Raw genomic sequence first — 26,974 nt, 5'->3', positions numbered from 1 at the left:
CTCTGATGACCAAAGCAGTTGTGAAAATAAATTATTGCATGTCAGCTGACCATGGTACTTTGACGTTCATTGGTAGTGGCTCATTAATATGTAATAATGAAAGCATCAACGTGATCTTGGGACAGGAAGACTGCATACATTTAATGGAACCCAATGGTTCTTAAAATGTCTATATAAAGTTATGCCTCACAATACTTTCATTGATGACCTTTGTGAAAACATTGGCATTTTAGGTAGGCAGTAAAAGAAGGACTTGGTCCTAGTTTTACTTGTTCTTCTTCCCTCTATCTGCAACTAAGAGAAGCTGATGTGACCTCTGTTTATATTCGGGGATTTGAACTGGAAATGTAGCCATGTATGTGAAAAAGGCCTACTCGGCCCGATGGGGGCGGGTGGCAGGTGGCAGAGGTGGGGGAGAGGATGAGGGTGGTAAGATATTTTATAACCGGTTGGAGAATATGATGCAGATACCTGGAACTCATCTGATTGAATAGGAATTATATTGAAGTGATTGTTTGCTAACTAGTTTCTATTATTATTATTATTATTATTATTATTATAAATGGATTTAATGATTGAGTATATACATATCGATTTTTGGGAATTAATCAAATGAAATATTAATACAATAGAACACCCACCTCATAGCATAAATATAGTATGTTGTACATCTTGTGCAATGCAAAAAGGGAAGAACGACGTGGAAAGCATAAACATTAGGATATAAAATATCCTGCGTGTGCAGAGGCATAAATAGTGGCTATGTAATCGGCTATGTAATATATTTTCCTCATAATTGGCCAGGGGAACAGTGTGATTTTTGTATATGCATCACGTTAACTTCACCGAGTAGAGACAGTACTACTACAAATCTCCAAATAATTTCTGTGAATAAGAGCTGCTATACCATCCACTCATTGTCTGCGATTGCGGATGATGACTTGATTTTGAAATGGTAATGTCATTTAGCAAGACGTTTTTCATTATTAATTTCACGTTTCGGTTGAGTAGATTATATCTGAATCCTACTCTATGATTAGGACTATTTATAAATCTACTATTTTTTTGGCAGTGAACAAACATTTACAACGAGCAATTCAAGATGGTGGATGTTCCTTTTTTTATGTAAGGCATCTTGACTATACGAGTGCCGAGTATATTTTCCTCTTTAAGTCTATTTAATAAGGTTGTGAGGGGATGTTGACGGGACTAAGAAAAAAATTATTCAATAAACCTTCCATTGAATAATATGCTCAGCCTGCTGGCATTTTGCTATAGCAGATACAGTGGCTATATTTGAATTTCCTAGCATAAACCAGTGGGCGCTTTGCTATCATGAAGCACCCAACACAAAAATGTATTTTTTTTTCCAAGATCACCATTTTTTTTTCTAAATAAATACAGTGATGGCATATGAGTAATTGATAGTTGCAAGCTAGGAGTCGGGCGTAAAATCACCAGCCCCCTGAATGCTCCACATACAGTACACCATTCTTAATTCTCCTGAAGTCAATGATCACTAGCCAGTTCCCATTTTGGAGGCCTGGTTGCAGCATCTTTTTTTGTGTGTGCTTTTCCCCCTCTCCATTTGTCATATTGCTCACATGCATGCAGGGCACTTGAAGGCAGGAAATAGTTTCAAGGCAATACTGTCACTTATGACTTTGCAAAGCATCATCCCAGGGTTCAGGCTGAAGGGTTTGCTTCAGGAACACGCATTGGCAAAGCCAACAGTTTTGCCTTTTGTCTAAGCTCTGCAAAGGCGTTTGCTAGGTACTGCCATTATATGCCCAGGTACTCGCACTACGAGCCAACCATTGCGCTTATAATGCCTGCAAAAGTGGTATTACACTAGTTTGAGAACAGACTTTAAATGGTGATGCCTGCACATGTTAGTAGTACCTGGCCAAAGAATGGCAATGCCAGCAAAGGGATGGCATTACCTACCATGTCACGCTTCATATAATATCCATTTATAAAATGTTATGGAAGCCCCTCTACTGAGAACGAACAGGGCCAAAGAACCTGTTCTATAGGTCAGTTCCCACTCTGAAGGTCCTACAACCATGATTTAGCTGACTGTACCTTTCACATACGAGAAATATCAATTTTCAGATGACACATATTCATTTGCATATCAGTCTGGTCCCACCCACAAGAGCAGTCCAGCACCGAAATGCTAGGCAATTCTCCTCTGAGCAAAGAGTACCAACATCAGCCCCAGACAAGTGTTTCAGCCTTGTTGGGCCACACCAGTGAGGTGAAGCTGTGCCTCTCTAAATACAGCAAGCAAATGGCCCATATCTGGATTACCCTGAGTAACGCAGGGTGAAACCCCAAGTCCCTAGACATTTATACATAGGTCTGCGAGCCCCTCTACAGAGAACGAACAAGGCCAAAATAACCTGTTCTTTGGGTAGGTTACCACTCGGGAGGGTCCCCAATGTAAAATGGACACCTCAGTTTTGTAACTGGAATGAACACCAGTAGTTTGTGTGGCTCATTTATTTCTATTGAAGAGGATCTCTTTGCAAGTGGGCTTGTAGTGGCCTTTGCATAGGTAGTGGGTTAAGGCATTTGGTATTGGATAACTTTACATTTAACTAGGAAGCACCTCTGGATACCTGATGTTGGAAAGGATGACTTTCTTATGTATCGGAAAACGTGAATCATGCTCTACTACTCTAAGAAGCAGACTTTGTGGCAGCCCCAGCACCGAGTAACACACCCATTCAATGTGTCACTAAAACGATTCACACCAATTATGATGGAAACTTTGTGAGACATTACAAGGAGTATGACCCTTTCCTGGTAGATGCAGTTTGCCTCCGCCTCTTATGGCATAGCCTGTTTCAACCCTTCGCAAGTCGACATAAGTAGAGCAGCACTGTATTCTCTTTCTGTACTGGATCAGAGAAAACAGATTCTCGTAGGTTCCATACTTGGTACAGCACTAATGTAAGGCTAGACACTTGTGCACCCACCTCTTCACTCCTTACAGGGTTCGAGGGGTGCATGGGGAAAATGGATCAAAATCGTTGGAACAGCAGATGTTGACCATGCTCTGGACTGTCTGCTTTACGCCATAGCTGCAGCCTGCTCCATGTCTGCCAGAAACAAGAATAGCTGGCGCTGTGCTGGAAAATGGGCCCAGTGCACCATTAGTCTATATTTCTACTCTACTGAGCATGTAGGGCTGCAACAATAGGCGCAACGTCTACCATTGCACATCCATTTGAGCATTGCGGCACCAATGCCTGAAGGCCTTCTGCCTCCCCCATATACCTACAAGTTGTGCAAAGGCCCAATCAAAATTCAGCCTTAAGGAGACATGGGTTTAGGGAGGAGTAAGAAGGGAGAAGCAAGGAATGCCTCTGCACTGTGCCTCTCCATAACTGACTAGCATCCTGTTGGCCCAAGCTTGCCCCTCTTTCTCCAGAAGTTTAAATTGAATACACAGAGGCTTATGCTTTTAGAATTATCGTTCCAAGTGGACAAGAGGAAGGCAGCAAAGCAAATCTGGACAATGAGAGCAATGAGAGCTTCCTTATGGCCAATAGGTTCTTTTTTAAAAAAATGTCGCCAGTATAGCAGTTTGTTTTTACAGTCAATTGTATTTTGAAAATGTTGACCCTTTATTAAGTCCATGCTGAAATTCCATTTTTTTAGATTTGTACAGACGGAGACTGTGACCAGCACAAAGTAGCTAGTGGGTAAATTATGGTGAGCTCTGAAAAACAAACGTGTGGTTCTGAGTCGGCACCAACGTAGTCTGTGCTGTCTCCTTGCAACGTAAATCATTTTTTATTTCTAGTGGGGGTTTCATGTAAAACCCTTTTTAGGAGAAGATGCTACTTGCAGTTTTTGTATAGGTTCATATATACTCTATTTCTCCCAGCGCTCAATCATGCCATCCTGTACCAGATAATTGAATGAGTAGGCAGCTTTTCCTGTGACATGGTTTTTCTCATTTAATTTATTGAAATGGTGTTGTGAAGTGGACTGCATGTCAAGATTCTATCCAGGACTACCTACTGTTCAGAAATGTTTAAGTAGTAAACCGAAAATATATTTGCAGATTACTGAATCTGAAGCTGTTTTTTTCTTTTCTTTTATTTTCTTCAGACCTTTGAAAAAATCCTGATTGCTAACCGAGGAGAAATTGCATGCAGGGTGAGTATGTTTTTATAAATTGTGTTGTGCATGCATTAAGCACGGCAAACGTTTAGGCATAGATGTAGCTGCACAATGCAGCAGACCACAATGAGTGTGGGGGTGTTCTCATCTTTAAGGGGCAGCTTGGGAGAGGAACAGCAATTGGATGGTGTCTTTAAAACAGAAGTTATCCAGTAGGCATATGATAAACCGCCGAAAATGAGTTCAAGGGGGCACTTCAGCAGTTTATATTTTTAAAATAACACATGTTCTTAATGTAGGACACTACCAGGTCTGTTTGGTTTTTCAGGCACTGGTGACATTTTGAAGATGCTTCTGTCCGTGTTATGTAGTTATGAGGCTTTTGGTGAGGCGCTGTTCCCTGGATACTAGCAGGATTATACCATGTCCTAGAAAGAATCCTGATCTAGAACTGAAGTGTTTTTATAACCACTCTGTAGCTAAAATAAAATCCATTTACTCCATGAAAGTGTTGATGGCGCCCAGGTGTTCTTGTACTTGGAACCTAAAGAAATTGGGGGTACTCCAAATGCAGCCTTCATATGATGGAAGAAAAAGTGTGAAATAGAAAGTGGGACTCCCTGATAGGGGGAATGCAACGTTAAGGAAACTAGCCTCAGGAAATCTTATCAAAAGGCCAGGTAAAACTAAATGGAATATTATGCAACCAAAGTCAAAAACGGAGGTTCAGGGTGTGGAAAAAACACCACTTTAAAACCAGGTCTGGCTGCTGCGATATGCTGAGATGGAAAGTCTGCACAATTCCTCTGGCCTTCTATGTGACGGGCTGGCTGTAGTGATAAAAAGAAAATTATGGGAAACAATAAAATTAATTCACCTAAATATGAGCCCAACAAAAAGTCCCTGGCCCCAATAATATTTCAAATTTGGGTGCTGAAATTAGTACCCGAGTCATCAGTGGCCTATTTGGTTATGATCTTAAATAGTATACTTTACTCAGCAAAGTCTCTGAAATTGATCACAATAGGGTTTCCTCTTTGCATGTGGGCTTCCATGGAATAGATAATGGTGGGCAGGGGAAGGCTCAACTTGGCAGGAAGTGCCCACACCACCCTGGACAATAGCTTGATGACCATTAGGTTCCCCTTGGATACTGTGTATTTACTGATCCTAATAAAGAAATCTCTGTCGCTTTGGCTTTGATTTGAGGTTAGTGTAAGTACTGTTAGACCTGCATACTGATACTTGTGCGCCATTGCCAGAACAAACAAAATGGCATTTGAACACCAGAAATTGACACCAGTGTTGGTTTGTGTCAGGGATGCATTCTAGCTCTGCTACTCTTCGTTGCTTCAGGGGCGGTCATGGCTGATATTAGCAGTGATTTGGTGCAGGCTGTACAATATGTTTATATAAAATTCTACTGGGGGTTGCAAAAAAATGTCCCCCATAAGGTCTTACAGCAAAACATGCTACAGTTGGCGTTAGCAGCGAGCGGTGTGCCAGCGTTGAATCAGACGCGGCCCTGCAGGTCGGAGGGGGCAGATGAACCTGTGCCGAGTCTGGAGTGTGGCAGGGGTGTTGCTTCCTAGCCTGAGCTGGGCTGACCCTCAGAATGGGCGCCTGTGCCACGGGTGCCCTTTTGGATCGGACTGCTGGGCCTATGGCACTGGAGGCGATAAATATGCTGCCTGGCCGCACATATAAGCAGCGTGAGCCAAGCTGCTGGCCTGCATGTGGGACGAGTAACCCTGGCCCTGTTGGGTATCCAGACTGTTCTCTACTGCTTGGGGCTAACCATACTCATTCAGATACATGGGCACTGCAACCCCCCCCTCCACTCTCCTCATTTATGACCAAGGGCAGAGGTGGCAGCAAAAAGAGCAAAATGGATTCCTTCACAAGGCAGACTCTTGAGGCCAAAGTGCAGGAATGCGGAGGAGACGGATCAGCGCCCGGAACAGGGAACGGCAAGTGTGTAAACCCTTTGCCTCACTAAATACCGAACTTGACGACATCGCAGCCAATATCAATACTCTGCACACCAAGCTAGACAAAGAAGTGGCGCGAATCACAGAGGCTGATGATAGACTTGGCCTTGGTGAAGAGGACTTAGCCATAGTTCGGGAATCACAAAGATTTTGCAGGATTTGAAGCACACAATGGCTAAATGTGTTGACCTAGAGTGATGCTCATGCTGTAATAATGTATGTATAATTGGCATGCCCGAAATCTATGACTGGCCGGATGGAAGACTTTGTGGAGAAGATGTTACTGGAAATCCTGGGCGACGCGACCCTTTCACTGCAGTTCACGGTGGAGCGGGCACACGGTACATTGACGTCGAAAGCCTGATCACCCCCCCAGACCGATAGTGGCCCAAATGGAACAAGTTACTTACCTGTAACTGTTGTTCTCGAGCATGGGTCTGGCATGGATTCACATGCTCAATGAATATTCCCGTTGTCAGGCTGGGAAGCCTCGGTAATTGAAAAAGCAGTTTTGTTTCTAAACTGCTTTCTCCTATAAACCAATCACTGAGCAGCTCTGGGTCATACTGCCCCCAGCCAATGACTGCCCTCCACCTTAGCCACTCCTCAGGCAGACCTGTTCAGATTTGGTAGCGCGTAAAGTGGCAGTAGGACCAAGAGAAGAGCCGCAGAGGGGCAGGTGGGAGGGTTTGCATGTGAATCCATGCCAGACCTATGCTGGAGAAAACAGGTAAGTAACTTGTTCCTTCTACAGCATGGGGTATGGCATGGATTTGCATGCTTATGAATAACGAATACACAGCAATACATAATTCCACAACCACGGGAGGTGGTAAGGCTCAACAGAAGCAATCTCTTACCTCCTCACCTTCAAGCGAACAGGTTGTGCAGCACTGCTTGGCCGACGCTGGACTCCTCCTGGAATCCCTGTCGACGCAGTAGAAGTTTTAGTTACTTACCGGTAACTGTATTTTTCCAGCATTGGCATCTTTCATAGATTCAGATGCTTGAATATTCCCCGTCGTCAGACTGGCAATCCTCAGTGATAAAAACAATTATTAAAACATTTCTAATATACACACATTGCTACATAGCCATGCATGTACATAGCCCATTATGGCCTATGAGCCATTCTATCGTGTAGTCCCTCCACCTCCTTTTGGTCCTTTATAGCCCCAACCAATGAGGTGGCAGGGCTAAAGCTCTGCCCCCGGCAGCCATCTTCAGGTTTTGAACCGTAGAGACTACAGTACGATGGATGCGGAGCATAGGAGCTGCCTCTCAGGGGAAGCGGGCGGGCGCATGTGAATCTATGAAAGATACCAATGCCGGAGAAATACAATTACAGGTAAGTAACTAAAACTTCTCCAGCATTGGATCTTTCATAGATTCATATGCTTCAATAGAATACCAAGCAGTTAAAACATGCCACCATCATAATCATATATGCATAAATACAGAAAAATATTTCTGATCAAACCTTTACCATGCAGCAACACAACGGTTACATACTCCGGGAAAGGTGGGAAAAAGGAGGCTGGTCCTACCTAATGCAAAGAGATGGCGGAGCACTGCCTGTCCAACTGCAGTTTCTTTGTTGGTATCTTCAGCCAGGCAGTAGTGTTTAGCGAACGTGTGCAGAGTGCTCCACGTGACTGCTATGCATATGTTCTTCAAGGCCACCCCTGTGTGGAATGCTGTTGATGCCGCCCTCCTGAAAGGGGACCCTGACGTCTACGGAAACAAGGCGGGTCACCACACACGATAGACTCCAGACACGAGGTTGTATTCCCAAAGCTAGGGTTTTATTGCAAGCAAAAGTCTCAGTTGGCCAACTCGGTCTCACGCCCGCGACATGTATCTCTAGACCTCGAGGGACGCAAGAGAGTGAATTACGTACATCAGTTACATATATACAAAATGCATATCAAACAATCAGCTATGACATGTTTAACACCCCCTTTATTGGGTTTCTTTGAACTTGGTGTGATGATGGACATCTCCGACCACTATGACATCTTCAAACATCTATTCTAGTAACAATTTGCAATTTGTGAGTGCAAAGGCATCTTTCGGTTATTGAATAGAACACGGCGCTTCTGTTCTTGGAAGCGAACTACATACGGGGGGGAGTTGCATTCCGGACCTTGCTATCTATCAGGTGCTATTCGCGTCCTGGGAGCCGACATGCTCTAGCGGGCTCAGCAAAGGGGGGGCGTTAAAAAAGCATAATTCAAGCCTTTAGCAGTATTATTCTAACATATTCTACCATATAACGAGACTGGCTGGCAGCTGTGAAATGATTAAATGCCCTGCAGCTCTGCTTCAAGGCTACATTAAGGAGGGAGCCGGGCATTCTTCCTGGCGCTGCCTACGTTTGTGTTTCAGTGAGCTCTTGTTATCCTCACGGCCCTGTGGCCTTGTCCTTTTCACATACAGACAACAATGTTCCACAGTCGAGCAGTGTATGCGGAAAATATACTGCTAAGCAATAGGAACAGAAAGCAATGAGCAATGGTTGGAAAACAAAATGGCGATTCTTGCTACATCAAAATGGCCGTTCATTGGCAAACTCGAAAACCTATATTCGAGGGGATTGGATCCTCCGACGTATTCCATATCTATGACAGGTAATGTCCACAGCTGTGCTGCTTTGGAAAATCTCTGGCTCCTGCGTCGATGACGTCGATGCGCCATCCCCGAGGACCTCCTCCGACGGCCGACGTCACCCGATGTGATAAGGACGCACGACGCCCATAGCCTCAGTTCCGTTTTTCCGCGTACGTGTTCGCTTCGTGAATCTCGGTACGCCTCGACTCGTTGGAGTTTGCTGTTTTCTATTCTCGGTAAGTTGAACCTGTTCGGTTTGTTGTGAATACCTGTTCGTGGCGATGTCTTTCTCGTCTTCAACCCCGCGTCCGGGCTTCAAGAACTGCTGGGACTGTGGGTCCAAGATGTCGGTCACGGACTCACACGACGCCTGCCTCTGGTGCCTCGGGGAGGCCCACGATACGGACGACTGTGTCGACTGCCAGTCGCTCACTGCAAAGGCCTTGCGGGAACGCAAGAAGAAGCTGTCGGTAGGCCGGGTGTCTAAGCCCCGGAAGTCGAGGTCTGTGGGGCTTTCGACAGATGACTCGAGGGGCGACTCTCCGCGTCATCGTCGGAAGTCCGGTGGGTCTCCTTCTAGGAGTCGGTCTCGCCACTCCTCCGCCTCTTCGAGGCATTCCAGGAAGCGCTGGCATAGGTCGCCTTCCCCGTCCTCTTCCGAGGATTCCGCCCGTCGGCGGGTCGCTTATCCCTCCATGCAAGCGACACCGGAGGAATGGGCTTCCTTCGGGAAGCAGATGCTAGCGATTCTTGAATCGCAGGGCACCGGTCCGTCCACAGCCTTCGAGTGGGGCAGGTCGGCACAGGTCGATAGACACCGCTCGTACGCCTTCGGGCTCGGGCAAGGGTAGCCGTTTTCACCATGCCCGTGCCAGGTCCCAGTCCTCGACGCGCTCGAGACCGTGTGATCCTGTGCCATCTTCGAAGAAGACGTCGACGCCTGTGGCGCCGAGGTCATCGACGATTTCTCTCGAGGATCCGCCTCCGAGGAGGTCGTCGACGCCGTCGGCGCCTAGGTTGTCGAGAGACACGCTCGGAGCTCCGGCTTCGAGGACTGTGTCGACGCCGCCGATGGTGGCGGCGCTGCAGCTGACGTCGACACCTTTTCTGTCGGCGCCGATTCGTTCGGCGCCCTCGACGCCTTTCCAGGCGGTGGTGTCGGAGGGGCCCTGTGGCACGGGGTTTGCCCCTAGAAAGGCTGTGGCTAAGGTCCGGCACTGCTTTGGTCCATAGAGGTCTTCCTCTCCCCGCCTGGAGTACATTTCAGAGGGTGATGAAGGCTCTGATGGCGGCCTGGTTCCGGTTCCGGTTCCAGATGACCTTATCTCGGGCCATAGCCAGTTTGATGACCTGAGGCAGTCGCTGCATGATGCCAGTGGACTGGACACCTCTCCGGAGGTGGCGTTTTGTCGGCCGGAGCCTGGCACTCATGCCGATTCTTCATATCGGTGCCTTATGTCTCGGGTTAGCGAGTACTTGGGTTGGTCAGCTCCCCCAGGGGAGTTTGTTCAGGATGATCTCACGGACATCCTTGATCTCGGTCCACCCACTGACCCGGTTTTGCCTTTTCATATGGCTCTGCAGAGAAGGGTGGCGGCGGCTTGGACTGCTCCAGAGAGTCTCCCGGCAGTGGGCAAGTCTTTGTTGAGAAAATACCGTCCAGCCAGTAGCGACCCCTGCTACTTGTCTAGGCACCCCACCCCGGAGAGTTCGGTGGTGCAGGCGGCTACGGCCCCGGCAAAGCAGGCGTCGTTTCCTACCATCCCTCCGGATAGGGACGACAAACGTTTTGACGGCTGGGCGAAGAAAGTGTTTTCTTCGGGGGGTATGGCACTTCAGGCGGCCAACTCCATATGTGCCTTGTCTCGTTTCACACACACTCTGTGGAACTGTTGCATTAGCGGCTGATCATATTCCCGAAGGGGACGAACGGGATGGTTTCCTTGCTATGGTTCAGGATGGCAAGGATGCTATGTGTGAGGCCGTTCAGTCGGGTTTGGACTTGGCGGATTGTGTCAGCCGGTCCATGGCGGCGAGCACCGTAATGTGCAGGTTTGCGTGGTTGCGGAAGTCTGGATTCGCTCCTGATGTGCAGTCCCGGCTTCTCAACATGCCTTTTGACGGTGAACACCTTTTTGGCAGCAAGGCTGACGAGAGCCTTGAGAGGTTGCAGACCTCCAAAGCTACAGCGAAGTCGTTGGGCGCTGCAGTTCGCCAACCTCCGCCTTTTCGTCCTATGGGACAGCAATGGACGGGAGGTTCCTTTCGCTATTCCTCGTCCTTCAGTAAAGCGAGGGGAGCTAGCAGTCAGAGGCCATCGTAAGAGTGCCAGAGGTGGAAACAAAGGTACTCGAGGTGCCAAGGCCGCTCGGGCAGTTGCCTCTTTGCCCTCAGGCAACGGCGCAGCCGCTACCACTCAATCATGAGGCCAGGTCCCATGGTTCGCCGGTTGGGGGAAGGCTGGCGCAGCATCTTGTAGAGTGGCAAGCCATTACTTCAGATGTGTGGGTTCTGGAGATCATAACCCACGGCTACTGTCTTCCTTTTCGGCAGAGGCCTCACGACAATCCACCAGGGGAACCTCTCTTTGAAGTGTCCGGATCCGCTCCTTGCGCAGGAAATTCAAGCCCTGCTGGAGAAAGGCGCCATAGAACTGAAGCGGAGAGGAACAAGGGATGGTATGCCCCTTATTTTTTGATTTCGAAGAAAGATGGGGGATTGAGACCCATCATGGACTTGCGCGGTTTGAACAAACTCCTCAGGAAGGACAAGTTCAAGATGGTGACTCTTTCTCAAGTCCTCCAGGCCCTTCAACTTCAGGACTGGTTGGTATCTCTCGACCTCAAGGATGCTTACTTCCATGTGTCGATCCATCCCAAGCACAAGTACCTGAGGTTCGCGGCTGGCGACTCGCACTTTCAGTTTCGGGTCCTGCCGTTCGGATTGACCTCCGCCCGAGGGTTTTCACCAAGCTCATGGTGGTGGTGGCAGCGCATCTCAGGAAAGGGTGGATTCACGTCTACCCCTACCTGGACGATTGGTTGATCAGGGGGAGCTCTCCCGAGCAAGTCCTGGATCATCTGTCCGTCACCTGCCACTCCCTTCACAGGCTGGGCTTCTCCCTCAATTTAAAGAAGTCCCATTTGACACCAACTCAGAGGCTCCAGTACATCGGAGCAGTGCTCAACACGTCTCTGGGGCAGTGTTTTCCTCCTCAGGTGAGGGCTCTTCACATTCAGCAGATGGTGCACAAGTTTCAGCTTGCCCAGAATCTCCCAGCGTCCGAATTCTTGAGACTGCTCGGCCACGTGGCATCCTGCAGTCTTCTGGTGCCAGAGGCTCGTCTGCGAATGAGATCTTTGCAGTGGGCACTCAAGCTCCAGTGGTCTCAGGCCTCCGGCAGGCTGTCGGACCCTGTTCAGGTGCCGCCCTCGGTAGCCCGGGACCTTCTGTGGTGGGCCGTCGAGGGCAATCTGATGAAGGGGGCCCCATTTTGGCTGCCCTGGCTGGAGGTGACTATCGTGACGGACGCATCCCTCACGGGATGGGGAGCTCATGCCAACGAGTTGACAGTCAGCGGTCGTTGGTCTCCGTCGGAGTCCAGACTCCATATCAATCTGTTGGAGCTGAGGGCCGTCAGGCTAGCCCTGAAGGCTTTTCTGCCGTCTGTGCGCGGAAAGAGTGTCCTGATTCTAATGGACAACACGTGGCCATGCACTACCTCAAAAAAAAGGGGGGGGGGCAGGGTCACTTCCGCTGTGCAGGGAGGCGATGCAGCTTGAGTTCTGGGCCATCCAGCAGGAAGTTTCGATCTCGGCGGTTCATCTGGCGGGAGATGACAACGAGACGGCGGACGCTCTGAGCAGGCAGAGCACGATCTCTCACGAGTGGGAGCTGGCTCAGGAGATTCTCCTGGAGATCTTCGCCCTTTGGGGGACCCCTCAAGTGGATCTCTTCGCCTCCAGTGTCAACCGGAAGTGCGAAAGGTTCTGCTCGCGGGAATTTCCTCCAAAATGAGCCTTAGGAGACGCGTTCGTGGTGGAGTGGTCTTTCCCACTGATGTACGCGTTTCCTCCAGTCCCTGTCATCCCGCAAGTGCTGCGGAGGTTACGGAGGTTTGGTTCCCGGATGATCCTCATTGCTCCGGCGTGGGCCCGGAGGACGTGGTACCCGGACCTTCTAGACTTGTCCATCTGCCCTCCACGTCTTCTTCCCTAGAGACGATCTGCTCTCACGGGAGGGGGTCAGGTTCTCCATCCAGAGGTCAGATCCCTCCATCTTCACGCTTGGCTTCTGAAAGGTTGAGGTATTAGGATTGGGACCTCCCTGAAGACATGATGGAGGTGTTGCTCTCGGCAAGGCGGCCGGCAACTAAGTCTCTGTACCGTTGCCGTTGGAGAAAGTTCTGCGACTGGTGCAGAGTTCAGAATGTGGATCCTTTTGAATGTGACATTCCCATGGTTCTGTCTTTTTTGCTTTCTTTGGCCCAGAGGGGCTTGCAAGTGGGGACCATTAAAGGTTACCTGGCGGCGCTGTCCATATTTAAGCGCTCGTCTGAAGAGTGTTCCTATTTTAAGATTCCTTTAATTTCTCAGTTTTTGAAAGGGCTCACTAATGTGTTCCCTCCGTCACCTTTTTTGGTGCCAGGTTGGGATTTGAACCTTGTTCTTAAGTTTCTTATGGGTGCTCCGTTTGAGCTTTTACATTCTTGCACTTTGAGGCTGTTGACTCTGAAAACTGTGTTTTTGGTTGCGGTTACTTCCGCTCGCAGAGGGAGTGAGTTACAGGCACTTTCAGTTAAGCCACCCTTCACTGTGTTTCATAAGGACAGGGTTGTCCTTGGGGTTCGTCCTTCTTTTCTTCCGAAGGTGATTTCGGAATTTCATTTGAGCCAGAAGGTTTTTCTTCCGGCGTTCTATCCTCCTCCACATCCTGGTAAGGAAGAGGAGAGGCTCCATAGGCTTGATCCTCGGAGAGCATTGAGCTTTTATATTTCGCGCATGTCCCTGGTCAGAGTGGACGATCAACTTTTCATTGGTTACGCTGGAAAGCGTTTGGGACAAGCTGTGACGAAACACTTTGTCTCGTTGGATTATTTTAGCTATCTCCGAGTGTTACCGCTTGGCGGGTAAGGACCCTCCGGCTGGCTTGCAGGCCCATTCTACCAGAGGAGTGGCTGCGTCTACTGCCCTGCAGAGGGGAGTTCCTATTCGTCACATCTGTGATGCAGCCACCTGGGCTTCAGTACATACTTTTGTACTTCACTATTCCCTTGATGCCATCAGAGGGCAAGATCTGGACTTTGGCAAGGCAGTTCTCTATTCCGCAATTTGATTGGGCATGCAAAATTTGTATTCTAAATTCTTTCCCACCTCCTTGCTTGGTACTGCTTTGGGAGTCTGTCATAGATATGGAATACGTCGGAGGACCCAATCCCCTCGAAGAACAAGTTACTTTCTTACCTGGTAACGTTCTTTCGATGGGATGGTCCGATGACGTATTCCATATCGCTCCCTCCCTGCCTTCCCAGCTGCAGAATTTCTTTTGCGATTGCAGCTTGCGTTCCGCAAGGCCTTGTGTGTCTGACTGGCAGAAACTGGTGGCACACGTTCTGGGGAAAAAACTATAACTGAGGCTATGGGCGTCGTGCGTCCTACTTATCACATCGGGTGACGTCGGCCGTCGGAGGAGGTCCTCGGGGACGGCGCATCGACATCATCGACGCAGGGCGCAGACGCCAAAGATTTTCCGAAGCAGCACAGCTGTGGACATTACCTGCCATAGATATGGAATACGTCGTCGGACCATCCCATCGAAAGAACGTTACCAGGTAAGAAAGTAACTTGTTCTTCTGTCGTATCGTGCATGAGACGGTTGGTCCACGGCCACCAAAATGCGTTTGCGGTCTCAAAGTAGAGGTATCCGTATTTCTAGACTGACACTCCCTCTGGTGGAGTGCGCTGATGGCGGTCTAGTTAGAGAGTCGCCTTTCATCTGATGGCAGTGGGTGATACAGGATGAAACCCAGCGTGCCAGACCTTTTTTAGAGATACGTTGTCCCTTGGTACAGCCAGAGAAAGCAATGAACAGTCGGTTTGGGGATCGGAACTCCTTGGTTCTCTGCAAGTAAAACTTCAAAACTCTTGCAACGTCCAGAGAGTGTAATGCTCTTTCTGCTTCAAAAGTGTGATTCTGGAAAAAGGTTGGCAAAACGATGCGCTCAGTGTCATTTCCGACAGTACCTTGGGCAGGAACTTATGATGTGGCCTTAAGATGACGCGGTCCCTCTGGAACAAGATAAACGGAGGCCAGACGATAAAGCTTGCAACTCGCTGATCCTTCTGGCTGATGTGATGCCTATCAAAAAGGCTGCTTTCCAAAACAAGAACTTTACGTCTCATCTGTGTATGGGGTGGAAGGGTTGTTCCATGAGGGCTGTCAAGACTGTATTCAGGCTCCAGTTTAGGACTGGCGTAGGTGTAGGAGGATAAGTACGCATCAGCCCTTTCAGAAAGACTTAAACCGCCAGCAAAGAGAGCAAGGATTGCGGCTCCGGAGTTGTTGTGTATGCCGCTATGGCTGACAGATGGACCTTGATGGAGGACAATGAAAGCCCTGTTTTAGCTAGGTACAATAAGTAGGGTAGAATTTGGTCAAACGAAACCGTGAGAGGATCGAGTGCAGATGTCTCGCACCACTTGGGAAATCTAGTCCACTTCCTGGTGTAGGTGATTTGTGTCGACTGGACTCTGATGATATCCCAACATTCTCATGGTATCTTAAGATTCATTAGTTTACGCTGTTCAGGAACCATGCCTTGAGAGATATGCGCCTTGGGTCGTGGTGGAGGACCTTGCCGTTCTGTTGCATCAACAAATATTGATGTTCCTTGAGGTGAATCGGGGGCTGCCGGGATAGATACTTCAGGGTCGAGTACCAGACTTGTCGCGCCCAATCTGGCGCAATTGGGATCATTGAACAATTCTATTCCTTCATCTGCACAGTACCCTCGCAATGAGAGGAATGGGGGGAAAGGCATAGAAGAACCTTCCTGTCCAAGCCACTGAGAACGCATCTCCCGGTGATTGATACTCCGGGTACCTCGAGGCAAACCTTTGGCACTTCTTGTTGTCCTTGGTGGCAAAGAGGTTGATCTGCGGATGGCCCCACAAAAAAAAATCCATTGGATTTCCTTTTCGTCCAGCACCATGGCTACCTCCAAACTCGTAATTACCCCCTATGTCTTAAATGTAATCTTCATCGATGAGGGTTTCGTCGAAGGTGTGGCCGACGACGGGCCTTTATCTTTCACCTCGCTCGTGGACGGTTTCCCCGTCGACAAATGCCTCCCCGGCTTTTTGCAAACTCCTCCACCTTTTGGAGGTAGATTTTGCTGATGAATGTGACTTTTTCTGGCTCGAGGCGTCCAGTGGAGGTAGAAAGGGTATTCACTCCAGCTTCCTCTTAAATTTGGCAATGGGAGAGGAACTCCTTTCCACTGAAGTGGACCTTCTCTTCGAAGTTTTGCCTCTCAGATGGAATGCTGGAGTGGACAGGAGCTGTTCTGACAGATTCTTCGTCCGGAGATTGATCCCTGGCTTCCAGATGTGAAAGAAGTCTTCTGTTCCTGTCCTGAAGAGTCTTGTTGGAAAAAGTCTTGCAAATATGACATTTCTGAATGTCATGCCGGTGCAAGCAGTAAATGCAATGTTAATGGGGGGTCTTTCATGTAGACTAACTTCTTCTTGAACCTCGTGCAATCCCTGAACAGGGAAGGCTTCTTAACAGCCTGAGATGCAGCCATTCTGAAGAGAAGGTATACATGATGATTTTGGGTCAAAAACAAGAGAGGTTTGCCTCAAAAATCACCTGAGACCAACGCCCCTAAACAGAAGAACAAATTCCCTATGTCTGTTAGACTGCTGTGAAAGATCTGAGAAGATGGCTGCCGGGGGCGGAGCTTAAGCCCTGCCACCTCATTGGTTGGGACTATAAAGGACCAAAAGGAGGTGGAGGGACTACACAATAGAATGGCTCATAGGCCATAATGGGCTATGTACATGAATGGCTACGTAGCAATGTGTGTATATTAGAAATGTTTTAATAATTATTTTAATCGCTGAGGATTTCCAGTCTGACAGGGAATATTCAAGCATCTGAATCTATGAAAGATCCAATGCTTGAGAATTTCGTGAAGGTGTGCGTCGACCTCCATGTAGCAGCCCTGTAGATGTCCAGCAGGGGCACACTAGACAGGAACGCTGTCTTAGCAGTGATCGCTCTGGTAGAATGCGCTCTCGTTGCCAATGAGTGATGCAGCCGGAGAGCCACCTGAATATGGAAGCCTTGGAGAGGGCCTTCCCATTGTGCACAGGACCAAAGTTAACAAAAAGCGGAGCAGTTTTCCAGAAAATCTTTGTGCGGGATACATAAAACTTCAGCGCACAAGCCCATCCAGCGAGTGCAAAGTGCTTTCAGCCGGCGACAAAGGCGTCGGAAAAGACACAGGTAACACCAAGGGCTCGTTGAGATGAAATTCCGATGGAACCTTGGGCAGGAAGGAGGGGTGCGTCCGCAGCACCACACTTGTCTCGTGGAAAGTCAAATAAGGCCACTTACAGGACAGGGCCTGGATCTTATCTACTCTTCTTGCAAAGATTGATGGCCATGAGGAAAGCGGTCTTCCACGACAGAAACTTGAGCAGAGCTGAATGCATAGGTTCGGATGGAGGCCCCATGAGACTCGTCAGCACAACTTTGAGCTCCCACGCCGGGGCCGGAGCCTTCATCGGCGGGAACGAGTGGAACTGTCCTTGATTAACTCTTTGACTACAACGTGTGACCACAATGAAGACCGCCCCGGAGACCTGGTATAGTGGGAGATAGCCGCCAGATGCACCTTGATGGAGACGTGCACCAGCCCCGATTTAGTCAATGATGATAAATACGGAAGTAGCTGAGGGGCCGTGACCCTCGGAGGGTTCATTTTCTGCGACCGGCATCAAGTCGCAAAATGCTACCATTTGTGTCCGTAGCACTTCAAAGTCAACGACACCCTGGCCTTGGCGAGTACTTCCCTGCAGTCCGCCGTAAGCTCGTAACCACCAAACTTTAATGCTGCAGGAGCCAGGCCTTCAGGTTCAGCGATCCTGGCTCGTAGTGCAGAATTGCTCCTTCTTCCATGGTGAGAAGATCTGCGACCACTGGCAGCTTGACTGGAGGGGACATTGACATGCTGAGAAGGTCCGGGTACCAGATCTGCCTCGGCCATGCTGGTGCGACGAGGATCAACCTTCTGACTTGACTGGTGACTCAAAATAGTAGTGACAAAGGAGGGAACACGTAAAGAAACAGGTCTTCCCAAGGGAAGGAGAATGTGTACCCCATGCTCCCTGGCTAGGGGAACCTGCTGGCGAACCTCCAGCACTTGGTGTTCGTGTTAGTCGCCATCACAAACAGATCGATCTGGGGACTGCCCCATTTGAGGAAAAGGTTGTCCACTTGATTCTGCCAAAGCTCCCACTCGTGGCAAGAGTGCAGCTCCCTGCTGAGAGTCGGTGACCGTGTTTTTTACTCCTGCCAAGTGAAAGGGAACGAGGAACATCCCCTGGGCGACGGCCCAGTGCCACTAGTCCTGCACCTCTTTGGAGAGCTCTGGGGATCTGGTGTACCCTGCTTCTGGATGTAAAACATTGTGGTTGTATTGTCCTTGAAGACACTCCCCACTTTGCACTTGAGGGACGGCAGAAACGTCCTGATGGCCCAAAACACTGCCTTTTAGTTCCAGTACAATGATGTTTAGCATCTTCCAGCAGCCACAGGCCTCTGGTGTGAAGACGTCCGGTGTGGGCTCCCCATCCCTCCAGAAAAGCGACCGTCTCCTGGTATGGGGGGCTCTCAAAGTCTGTACCTCCGGCAATGTTGGAGCGCACGCCCCACCACCTTATTGCTCGAAGGAACTCCTCATCAAGCGCAATTCTGTCCTGGAAGCCTCTGGATGTAACGCTCACCTGGTTCCCACGGAGGCGCGGCGTCGAAGGCGCAGAACTCTGAAGATGGACAGGAAGGGCCCCTCTATTCTGGCTTCCCTAGCTCGTTGGATACCCTCCTGTGCGTGAAAAGGGAGTATTACCAACTGTGGAACAATGCTCAAGCCTCCCACTCCCTTCCAACCCTCCACGATACCTCCTCCACGATTCCCCGTGAAGCCTCACCTTAGGGGTTGGAAGGATGAGCTCTCCATCCTGCTTCTGATGCAGGGGCGCGTTGAAACCCAGTTACTTCACTGGATTGAGGATTGATGGGAGTTCAGGTAAGCTTCAGGTAAGGCGCTGTAAAAGTTCTGTTCAAAAGGTCAAGCTTAATAATAATGTTCGTTGTCTAATTGCAGCAAGCGCTAATGCTTATGTCTTTTTCCCCTTAGGGGCCGGGGTTCGGAGTGCCGGAGATATGGCGCCGACCCGAAGTGAAACAGTTCTGGATGAGCGCTCAGGTAATGTCTTTGCATTCGCTCATTCAATGTCTTTGTCTTTTTTCCCCATAGGGGCCGGGGTCCGGAGATGCCAGGAAGCGGCAGGACCCGAAATGCAGTGGGAATAATCCAACAGGTAAGACTTAAAAGGAAACTGAGCTTTCCTTATTCCTTTTCTCCCTCTCACCTTTGTTCTTGTCTTTTTTCCTCTAGGCGCCGGGGCGTAGCTGAATCCGGAAGATCGCTGAAGATGGAAGCGCCTTGCAAAGGTGAGTAAAATGCAGCGCTGCAGCGATCGAAACGAAATGCCTTTAAAATAATGTCCTCCTTTTCAGGGCCGTTGGAGAAATGACTCCGGGATGCAGATTTAGCAGGTAAGGGCTTTTCTTCTCCTATTCTCTTCCTTTCTCCCCTTGCAGGTGTTCCAGGGTGCTGGCAGGCGTGGCTGAAGTCAGGATGCAGGAGCTGACACGGTGAGCGTCCAGCTGCTAGGTGCAGAACAACGCGAAGCATGTGTGGCTGTTCGGGTGGGGTTTAAATAGCCTTGGAAGAAGTTCCTGGTATGTATCCTTCCCCGACCACACCCGGGTGGTGAAGTAGTCCTACAGGTTAAGGAGTCCCATTCAGGCCTCAAGAGGGCCTGGATGAAGCAGCAAGGTCTGCATCAGGTAAGTGTGCACTTAAACACATATCCTCTTCTATGAGCCTGGCGCCTAAGGCGCCAGGACTGGGGTCCGCTATGAGCCTGGCGCCTAAGGCGCCAGGACTGAGTCCAAAGGGCCCCGACTTGGGCCCGCTGAGACTTCCCTGGGGAAAATGATGTCTGCCTCTGGGGTTGCTGGGCCCGGCCTGGCTCCTTAGAGGTAGGCATCATGACAGTACCCCCCCTCAAGGCCCCTCCCAAGGTCTTTTCCTCCGGGGGTTTTGGTTTGTGCGGGAATCTTCGATGGAATCTTTGAAGTAATCGTGGTGCGTGAACATAGTTACTGGGTTCCCAAGATCTTTCCTGAGGTCCATATCCTTTCCAATCAACAAGATAGAAGAGTTTCGACTTAACTATCTTGGAATCTAAAATGTCTTTCACTTCGAATTCAAATTCTCCATCAATTTGGACAGGGCCTGGGGGCTCAGACAGTCTGGTTCCAGGTTGTACTGGTTTTAGAAGAGATGCGTGAAAAACGGGATGAATCCGCATGTTGGATGGTAAATCGAGTTTAAAGGCCACTGGGTTGATAATAGCTTTGATGGGGTAAGGCCCAATGAATCTGGGATTAAAAGTTCGCTGACCCTTGAGGGGTAGATGTTTAGTTGCTAGCCATACCTGATCTCCTACTTGGTAAGGAGGAGTTTTACTTCGGTGCAAATCAGCGTTTTCTTTATACTTTTTCTTGGCTTGCTGTAAGTGGGTTGTAGCTTCTTTGAAGGCTTGGGTTATTGTGGAATGTAGGTGATTTACTGCAGGCATCTCCAGGGTCAGAGGTGGATCTAGGTCAGAGGTCCGAGGATGGTGACCATACAGAAGGAGTCTGTCCGGTTCCAGAATGCACTGAATTGTTGTATGCATATTCTGCAATCCAAAGGATGTCCTTCCAATTCAACTCGGATTGGTGTAACATGCACCGCAGATATTGCTCGAGAGTCTGATTCGTTCTCTCGGTTTGTCCGTCGGTCTGGGGATGGTGGCTGGTGGATAACCGCACGTCTATTTGTGCTAGTTGGCAACATTTCTTCCAAAAGTGGGAAATAAATTGACTTCCACGGTCTGAGACTAATATGGAAGGGAAACCATGTAACCGCACTATATTTTCCATAAATTCCTTGGCCAAGGTGGAAGCTGACGGCAATCCTTTTAAAGGAATAAAATGGGCCATTTTGGAGAATAGATCCACTATTACGAGAATCGTGTTGTAACCACCACAAGGAGGCAGGTCAGTTATAAAGTCCATTGACAAGGTGTGCCAAGGTGCTGGTGGAATGTCCAAAGGTTGAAGTAGGCCGGCTGGCCTTTTCTTTTGACTCTTATTTTGGGCACAGATTCCGCAAGACAACACAAATGACTGTCTTTTCTCCAAGAAGGCCACCAGAAGTGGCGTTTGATCTTTTCTTCTGTTTTCGCGATACCGGGGTGTCCTTCCATTAATGATTCATGGTGACGGGTAATGACAAGTTCCTGCAATTCTTTACTTGGCAGAAATAACCGCTCTTGGAAGTAGGGTAAATCATCCTTAACGGTGTAGTGAGGACCCTTTTGACTCCATTCCAGTAAGGCAGAAGAGTCAAAAAGCTGTTTTACTTGAGCTTGGATGTCCTCAATGGCTTACAATGAAGTCAAGCCCAGAATTCTTTGTTCCGGTATGATTGGCACAGGTTCTAAACTCGAATTGGGTTCTTCCATGCCTATCCGGGATAAGGCATCTGCCTTACCATTCTTGCAGCCAGGGCGATAGGTAATTACAAAATCAAATTCCGCAAAGAATAAAGCCCATCGGAGTTGTCGCGAAGATTGAGCTTTGGCCGTCTTTAAATACTGCAAATTTCTGTGGTCCGTGATTACGGTGATGGTGTGTCTTGCACCGAGAAGATAGTGACGCCAAGCCTTGAAAGCTGATTTAATAGCCAGTAGTTCTTTGTCGGTAATTGCGTAATTGAGTTCAGGTGGAGAGAATTTTCTGGACCAAAAGGCTACAGGGTGTAGTTGGTTAGTTTCTGGGTCTCTTTGCGACAGGACAGCTCCCATGGCCGAACTGGATGCATCGGTTTCCACGATGTAAGGGAGATCTGGGCGCGGGTGCTTCAATACAGGTGCAGAGGTGAATTTGGTTTTCAGGTCCTGAAAGGCTTGTTCAGCCTCAAGAGTCCATTCAAAGCGTTTATTTTTCTTTAGGAGAGCTGTGATGGGTTGAACAGTTCGGGAAAATTCCGGGATGAACCTTCGATAGAAATTGGCAAAGCGAAGCATGCTTTGCACTCCCTTCACAGAGCTTGGAGATGGCCATTTGAGAATGGCGTCCACTTTCCGCGAGTCCATTCGGATTCCTTGAGGTGTCAGGATGAATCCGAGAAACTCCACTTCTGTGGTATGAAAAACGCATTTTTCGAGCTTGGCAAATAATTTGTGCTGGCGCAATTTCTCAAGAACTGCCCTAACATGGTTTCTGTGATCAGATTCTGAGGAGGAATACACCAGGATATTGTCAATATAAATGATGAAACAAACATCAATAAGTTCCCGAAGAACATCATTCATGAAGTACTGAAAGGCGGTAGGTGCGTTGCACAAACCGAAGGGCATTACTTGATATTCGAAGAGCCCAAATTTGGTGCGGAATGCAGTCTTCCACTCGTCGCCCTCTTTTATACGTACCAGGTGGTAAGCTCCTCGGAGATCTAGCTTGGTGTACACACAAGCATCTTTTACTTGGTCGATAAGCTCAGGTATCAGGGGCAAAGGGTAACGATTCTTAATCGTTATCTGATTTAGGGCGCGGTAGTCAATACAGGCCCTAAAGTCTCCTTCCTTTTTAGGTACGAAGAACAAAGCGGAAGAGACTGGTGACTTTGATGGGCGAATGAAACCATTGGCCAGGTATTGATCCAAATACTGGCGTAAAAATGCAGGTTCTCAGGTTCAGTAAGAGCATAAATCCTACTACAAGGTAGTTGTGCATTGGGTACCAAGTCGATTTGGCAATCGTAAGATCGATGGGGAGGTAAGGTGTTAGCCTGCTCTTTCTGAAAAACGTCTTGGAATTCTTGGTATTCAGATGGTAGCTGTACAGGGGTGGAAGTTACAGAGGCTAGACCCATAGCTGGATTCCTTGGGTAACAGGTTGGTTCACAATCAGGAAAAGTTATCTTCTTTGCTCGCCAGTCTATTCTCGGATTATGTGTTTCTAACCAAGGGATTCCAAGAAGTACTTGAAATTGTGGGGCCTTGATCACATCAAACACGATTGCTTCCCGATGTCCGTCCTGACCCACCAGAGATTTCAACTGTAGAATGCGTTACAGGCCCTGAGGCTATTTCGGTTCCATCAACTGTAGTAATTACATCTTGGGTTACTTTCGGGTGGAGAGGAAGCTTAATCCTGGAAGCCAATTCACGGTCTATGTAATTTCCAATAGCTCCACTGTCTATGTATGCTTTTATAGCATGCAACTGCTGAGGCTGTTTTGGGTTCACAAGCACCATTGGCATGACAAAATGCGAGGTCAAAGAGTTTGTTTTCAAGCTCGGCAAGCGGACCCCTACGCTTGTCGGGCTAGGTCGTTTCCCGAACCAGGTGTCAATAACTCGTTATCAGTGGCTCCAACCACCTTCTTGGGTGGTTTAACTGGACAACTTTGAAGAAAGTGACCGGAAGTTCCGCAATACAGACAAAGTTGCATTTGTCGCCTTCTCTCTCGTTCCTTCTGCGTTAATGGTCCTTTAACACTGCCAATTTGCATAGGTTCGGAAACGTCAGTACTCTTGGAGTTAACGTGGGTCTTGATAGGTACTCTGGTTTCATACTTGAGCCGATCTGCTTTTCTATTTTGAAGTCTGTGATCAAGTTGAACCACTAAGTCTATGTAGCCTGCGCAGGCCTGGGGTGGATCTACTATCTGAGCTATAACATCTTTAAGCTCTTCGCGCAGGCCTCGATGAAACAATGTGATCCTTTTATTTTCAGGCCATCCGGTTTCCACAACTAGTCTATTAAAGGTGGCGATATAGGACAAAAGATCCTGATTACCTTGTCGTAAGGATAGCAGTTCGTTGTCAAGGACCTGTCCCTGCGAGTGTCGAGCGAACAATCTTTCCATGCTGGCCTGGAAGCCCTGGAAATCCCGGAGAATGGGATCATCCTGATTTACCAATGGAATAGACCAATCGGCAGCACAGCCACTGAGGTAAGATAGTACAAAGGCTACTTTGGTCTGGTCGTTGGGGAAGGCCCCGGGCCTACATAAAAAGTGTAAACGGCATTGGTTCATAAAAACGGCATATTTCTTGGGATCCCCCGCAAAACGTTCCGGCGGGGCCAAAGGCATGTGTCCAGGTAGATTGATTTGTACCGGGTTATTCGAACCCATTGTTGTAGAAATATCTCCGGAAACAGGTAAAGGAGTGTGCTCTGCCTGGCCCTGCAATAACCTTTTGGCCAGATCATCAGTTCTTTCCTTGGATAGGATTAGTTCCCTTCTGAGAGCATTAGTCTCCTGGCGGGCTGAGTGCACTTCTGCCCGTAATCCCCCTAAAAGATGGGCCAGCTGATCTGTCTCGGAAGTCTCCATAGCGCCCAGGTGGGAAATTGTGGTAAGGCTTCGCGTTCTGTAACGCTCACCTGGTTCCCACGGAGGCGCGGTGTCGAAGGCGCAGAACTCTGAAGATGGACAGGAAGGGCCCCTCTATTCTGGCTTCCCTGGCTCGTTGGATACCCTCCTGTGCGTGAAAAGGGAGTATTACCAACTGTGGAACAATGCTCAAGCCTCCCACTCCCTTCCGACCCTCCACGATACCTCCTCCACGATTCCCCGTGAAGCCTCACCTTAGGGTTTGGAAGGATGAGCTCTCCATCCTGCTTCTGATGCAGGGGCGCGTTGAAACCCAGTTACTTCACTGGATTGAGGATTGATGGGAGTTCAGGTAAGCTTCAGGTAAGGCGCTGTAAAAGTTCTGTTCAAAAGTTCAAGCTTAATAATAATGTTCGTTGTCTAATTGCAGCAAGCGCTAATGCTTATGTCTTGGGGGTTCGGAGTGCCGGAGATATGGCGCCGACCCGAAGTGAAACAGTTCTGGATGAGCGCTCAGGTAATGTCTCTGCATTCGCTCATTCAATGTCTTTGTCTTTTTTCCCCATAGGGTCCGGGGTCCGGAGATGCCAGGAAGCGGCAGGACCCGAAATGCAGTGGGAATAATCCAACAGGTAAGACTTAAAAGGAAACTGAGCTTTCCTTATTCCTTTTCTCCCTCTCACCTTTGTTCTTGTCTTTTTTTCCTCTAGGCGCCGGGGCGTAGCTGAATCCGGAAGATCGCTGAAGATGGAAGCGCCTTGCAAAGGTGAGTAAAATGCAGCGCTGCAGCGATTGAAACGAAATGCCTTTAAAATGATGTCTTCCTTTTCAGGGCCGTTGGAGAAATGACTCCGGGATGCAGATTTAGCAGGTAAGGGCTTTTCTTCTCCTATTCTCTTCCTTTCTCCCCTTGCAGGTGTTCCACGGTGCTGGCAGGCGTGGCTGAAGTCAGGATGCAGGAGCTGACACGGTGAGCGTCCAGCTGCTAGGTGCAGAACAACGCGAAGCATGTGTGGCTGTTCGGGTGGGGTTTAAATAGCCTTGGAAGAAGTTCCTGGTATGTATCCTTCCACCAATCAGGTATGTATCCTTCCCCGACCACACCCGGGTGGTGAAGTAGTCCTACAGGTTAAGTAGTCCCATTCAGGCCTCAAGAGGGCCTGGATGAAGCAGCAAGGTCTGCATCAGGTAAGTGTGCACCCAAGCACTTAAACACATATCCTCTTCTATGAGCCTGGCGCCTAAGGCGCCAGGACTGGGGTCCGCTATGAGCCTGGCGCCTAAGGCGCCAGGACTGAGTCCAAAGGGCCCCGACTTGGGCCCGCTGAGACTTCCCTGGGGAAAATGATGTCTGCCTCGGGTTGCTGGGCCCGGCCTGGCTCCTTAGAGGTAGGCATCATGACACTGGACACCTGGACCCAGCGAGCGTCGAACACCTGGAGTGGACACATCCGCAAAGAGCCGAATCAGGTATATGCATTACGACATCATGCCGAGCTGCGACTTGATGGTCCTCACCGTGGCAATCTTCAGTGCTAACAGCTGTTGCACCTTAACCAAGATGGCCGCTATCCTCTCCTCCAACGGTGACACCAAGCAGGACACTGTGTCAAGCCTGGATCCCAGGAACAGCGTGTCCTGCGATGGCGTCAAGCAGGACTTTGCATAATTCACAGAGAACCCCAGGTCCGTCAGCAGTCGGATGCTCTTCGCCGTGTGATAGACGGCGATGTCCCTCGACTTGGCCCGGATGAGCCAGTCGTCCAGGTAAGGATACACATGAATCCCCTGTAGTCGTAGATGGGCCGCCATCAGAGACAGGCACTTGTTGAAGACTCTGGGCGCAGACTTCAGTCCGAAGGGGAGAGCCTTGATCTGGTAATGCTTCCATTGCATGACGAAGTGCAGGAACTTGCAATGCTTTTCGTGTATGGAGACGTAGAAGTACGCGTCCTCTAGATCCAATGACGACAGGAAGTCTCCCTCCTCCAACTGGCCGAGCACGTGCTGTAGCATGACCATCCTCCACTTCTGAGACTTTATGCACTTGAGTCGTCGTAGGTTGAGAATGGGCCTCCTGCCCCCGGTCTTCTTACAAGAAAGTATCTTGATTAAACTCCGGAGCTCCTGTGTCGCTTTGGAACCAGCTCTACTGCCCCTTTTCTTAACATGGCCCGAACTTCCAGCAGCAGCTGAGGGATGTGGTGTTCCCATCTGGCCACCGGTAGTATTTGTGGACACTTTAGTTGAAACTCTAAAGATTGATCGGTGGAATGGTCTCTGTGATGCTGGAAATGCATCAGTGGGACAGGGCCTCCATATCCTTGTCCTTTACTGCTTTTTATTGTGTGTTCTGTCGTGTTTTCCGCGCAGGAGTTTATGTGGGACTCCTGGCAGTGCAGCTCTCCTTTGGTTTGGTGAACAGACCCATGGGATACCCTTATGGCACCCATGGGTAGGAGTGCAACCCTGAACCCCTAGTTTGTTT

General features: G+C 49.1%; 1 protein-coding gene across 1 annotated transcript in view; it reads left to right on the top strand.

The window, feature by feature from the left end:
* The window catches only part of PCCA (propionyl-CoA carboxylase subunit alpha), a 3,020,006-nt gene that overhangs the window by 124,516 nt on the left and 2,868,516 nt on the right, over positions 1 to 26,974 (top strand). The window contains exon 3 of the mRNA XM_069637005.1: positions 4,126 to 4,173. Within this exon, the coding sequence (XP_069493106.1) occupies positions 4,126 to 4,173 (48 nt within the window). The remainder of the gene's footprint in view (positions 1 to 4,125; positions 4,174 to 26,974) is intronic.

Source organism: Ambystoma mexicanum, chromosome 7p (genome assembly GCF_040938575.1).
Source record: "Ambystoma mexicanum isolate Mex_15411 chromosome 7p, UKY_AmexF1_1, whole genome shotgun sequence".
NCBI classification, from domain to species: Eukaryota; Metazoa; Chordata; class Amphibia; order Caudata; family Ambystomatidae; genus Ambystoma; species Ambystoma mexicanum.
This window is presented reverse-complemented; position numbering and strand designations above follow the sequence as displayed.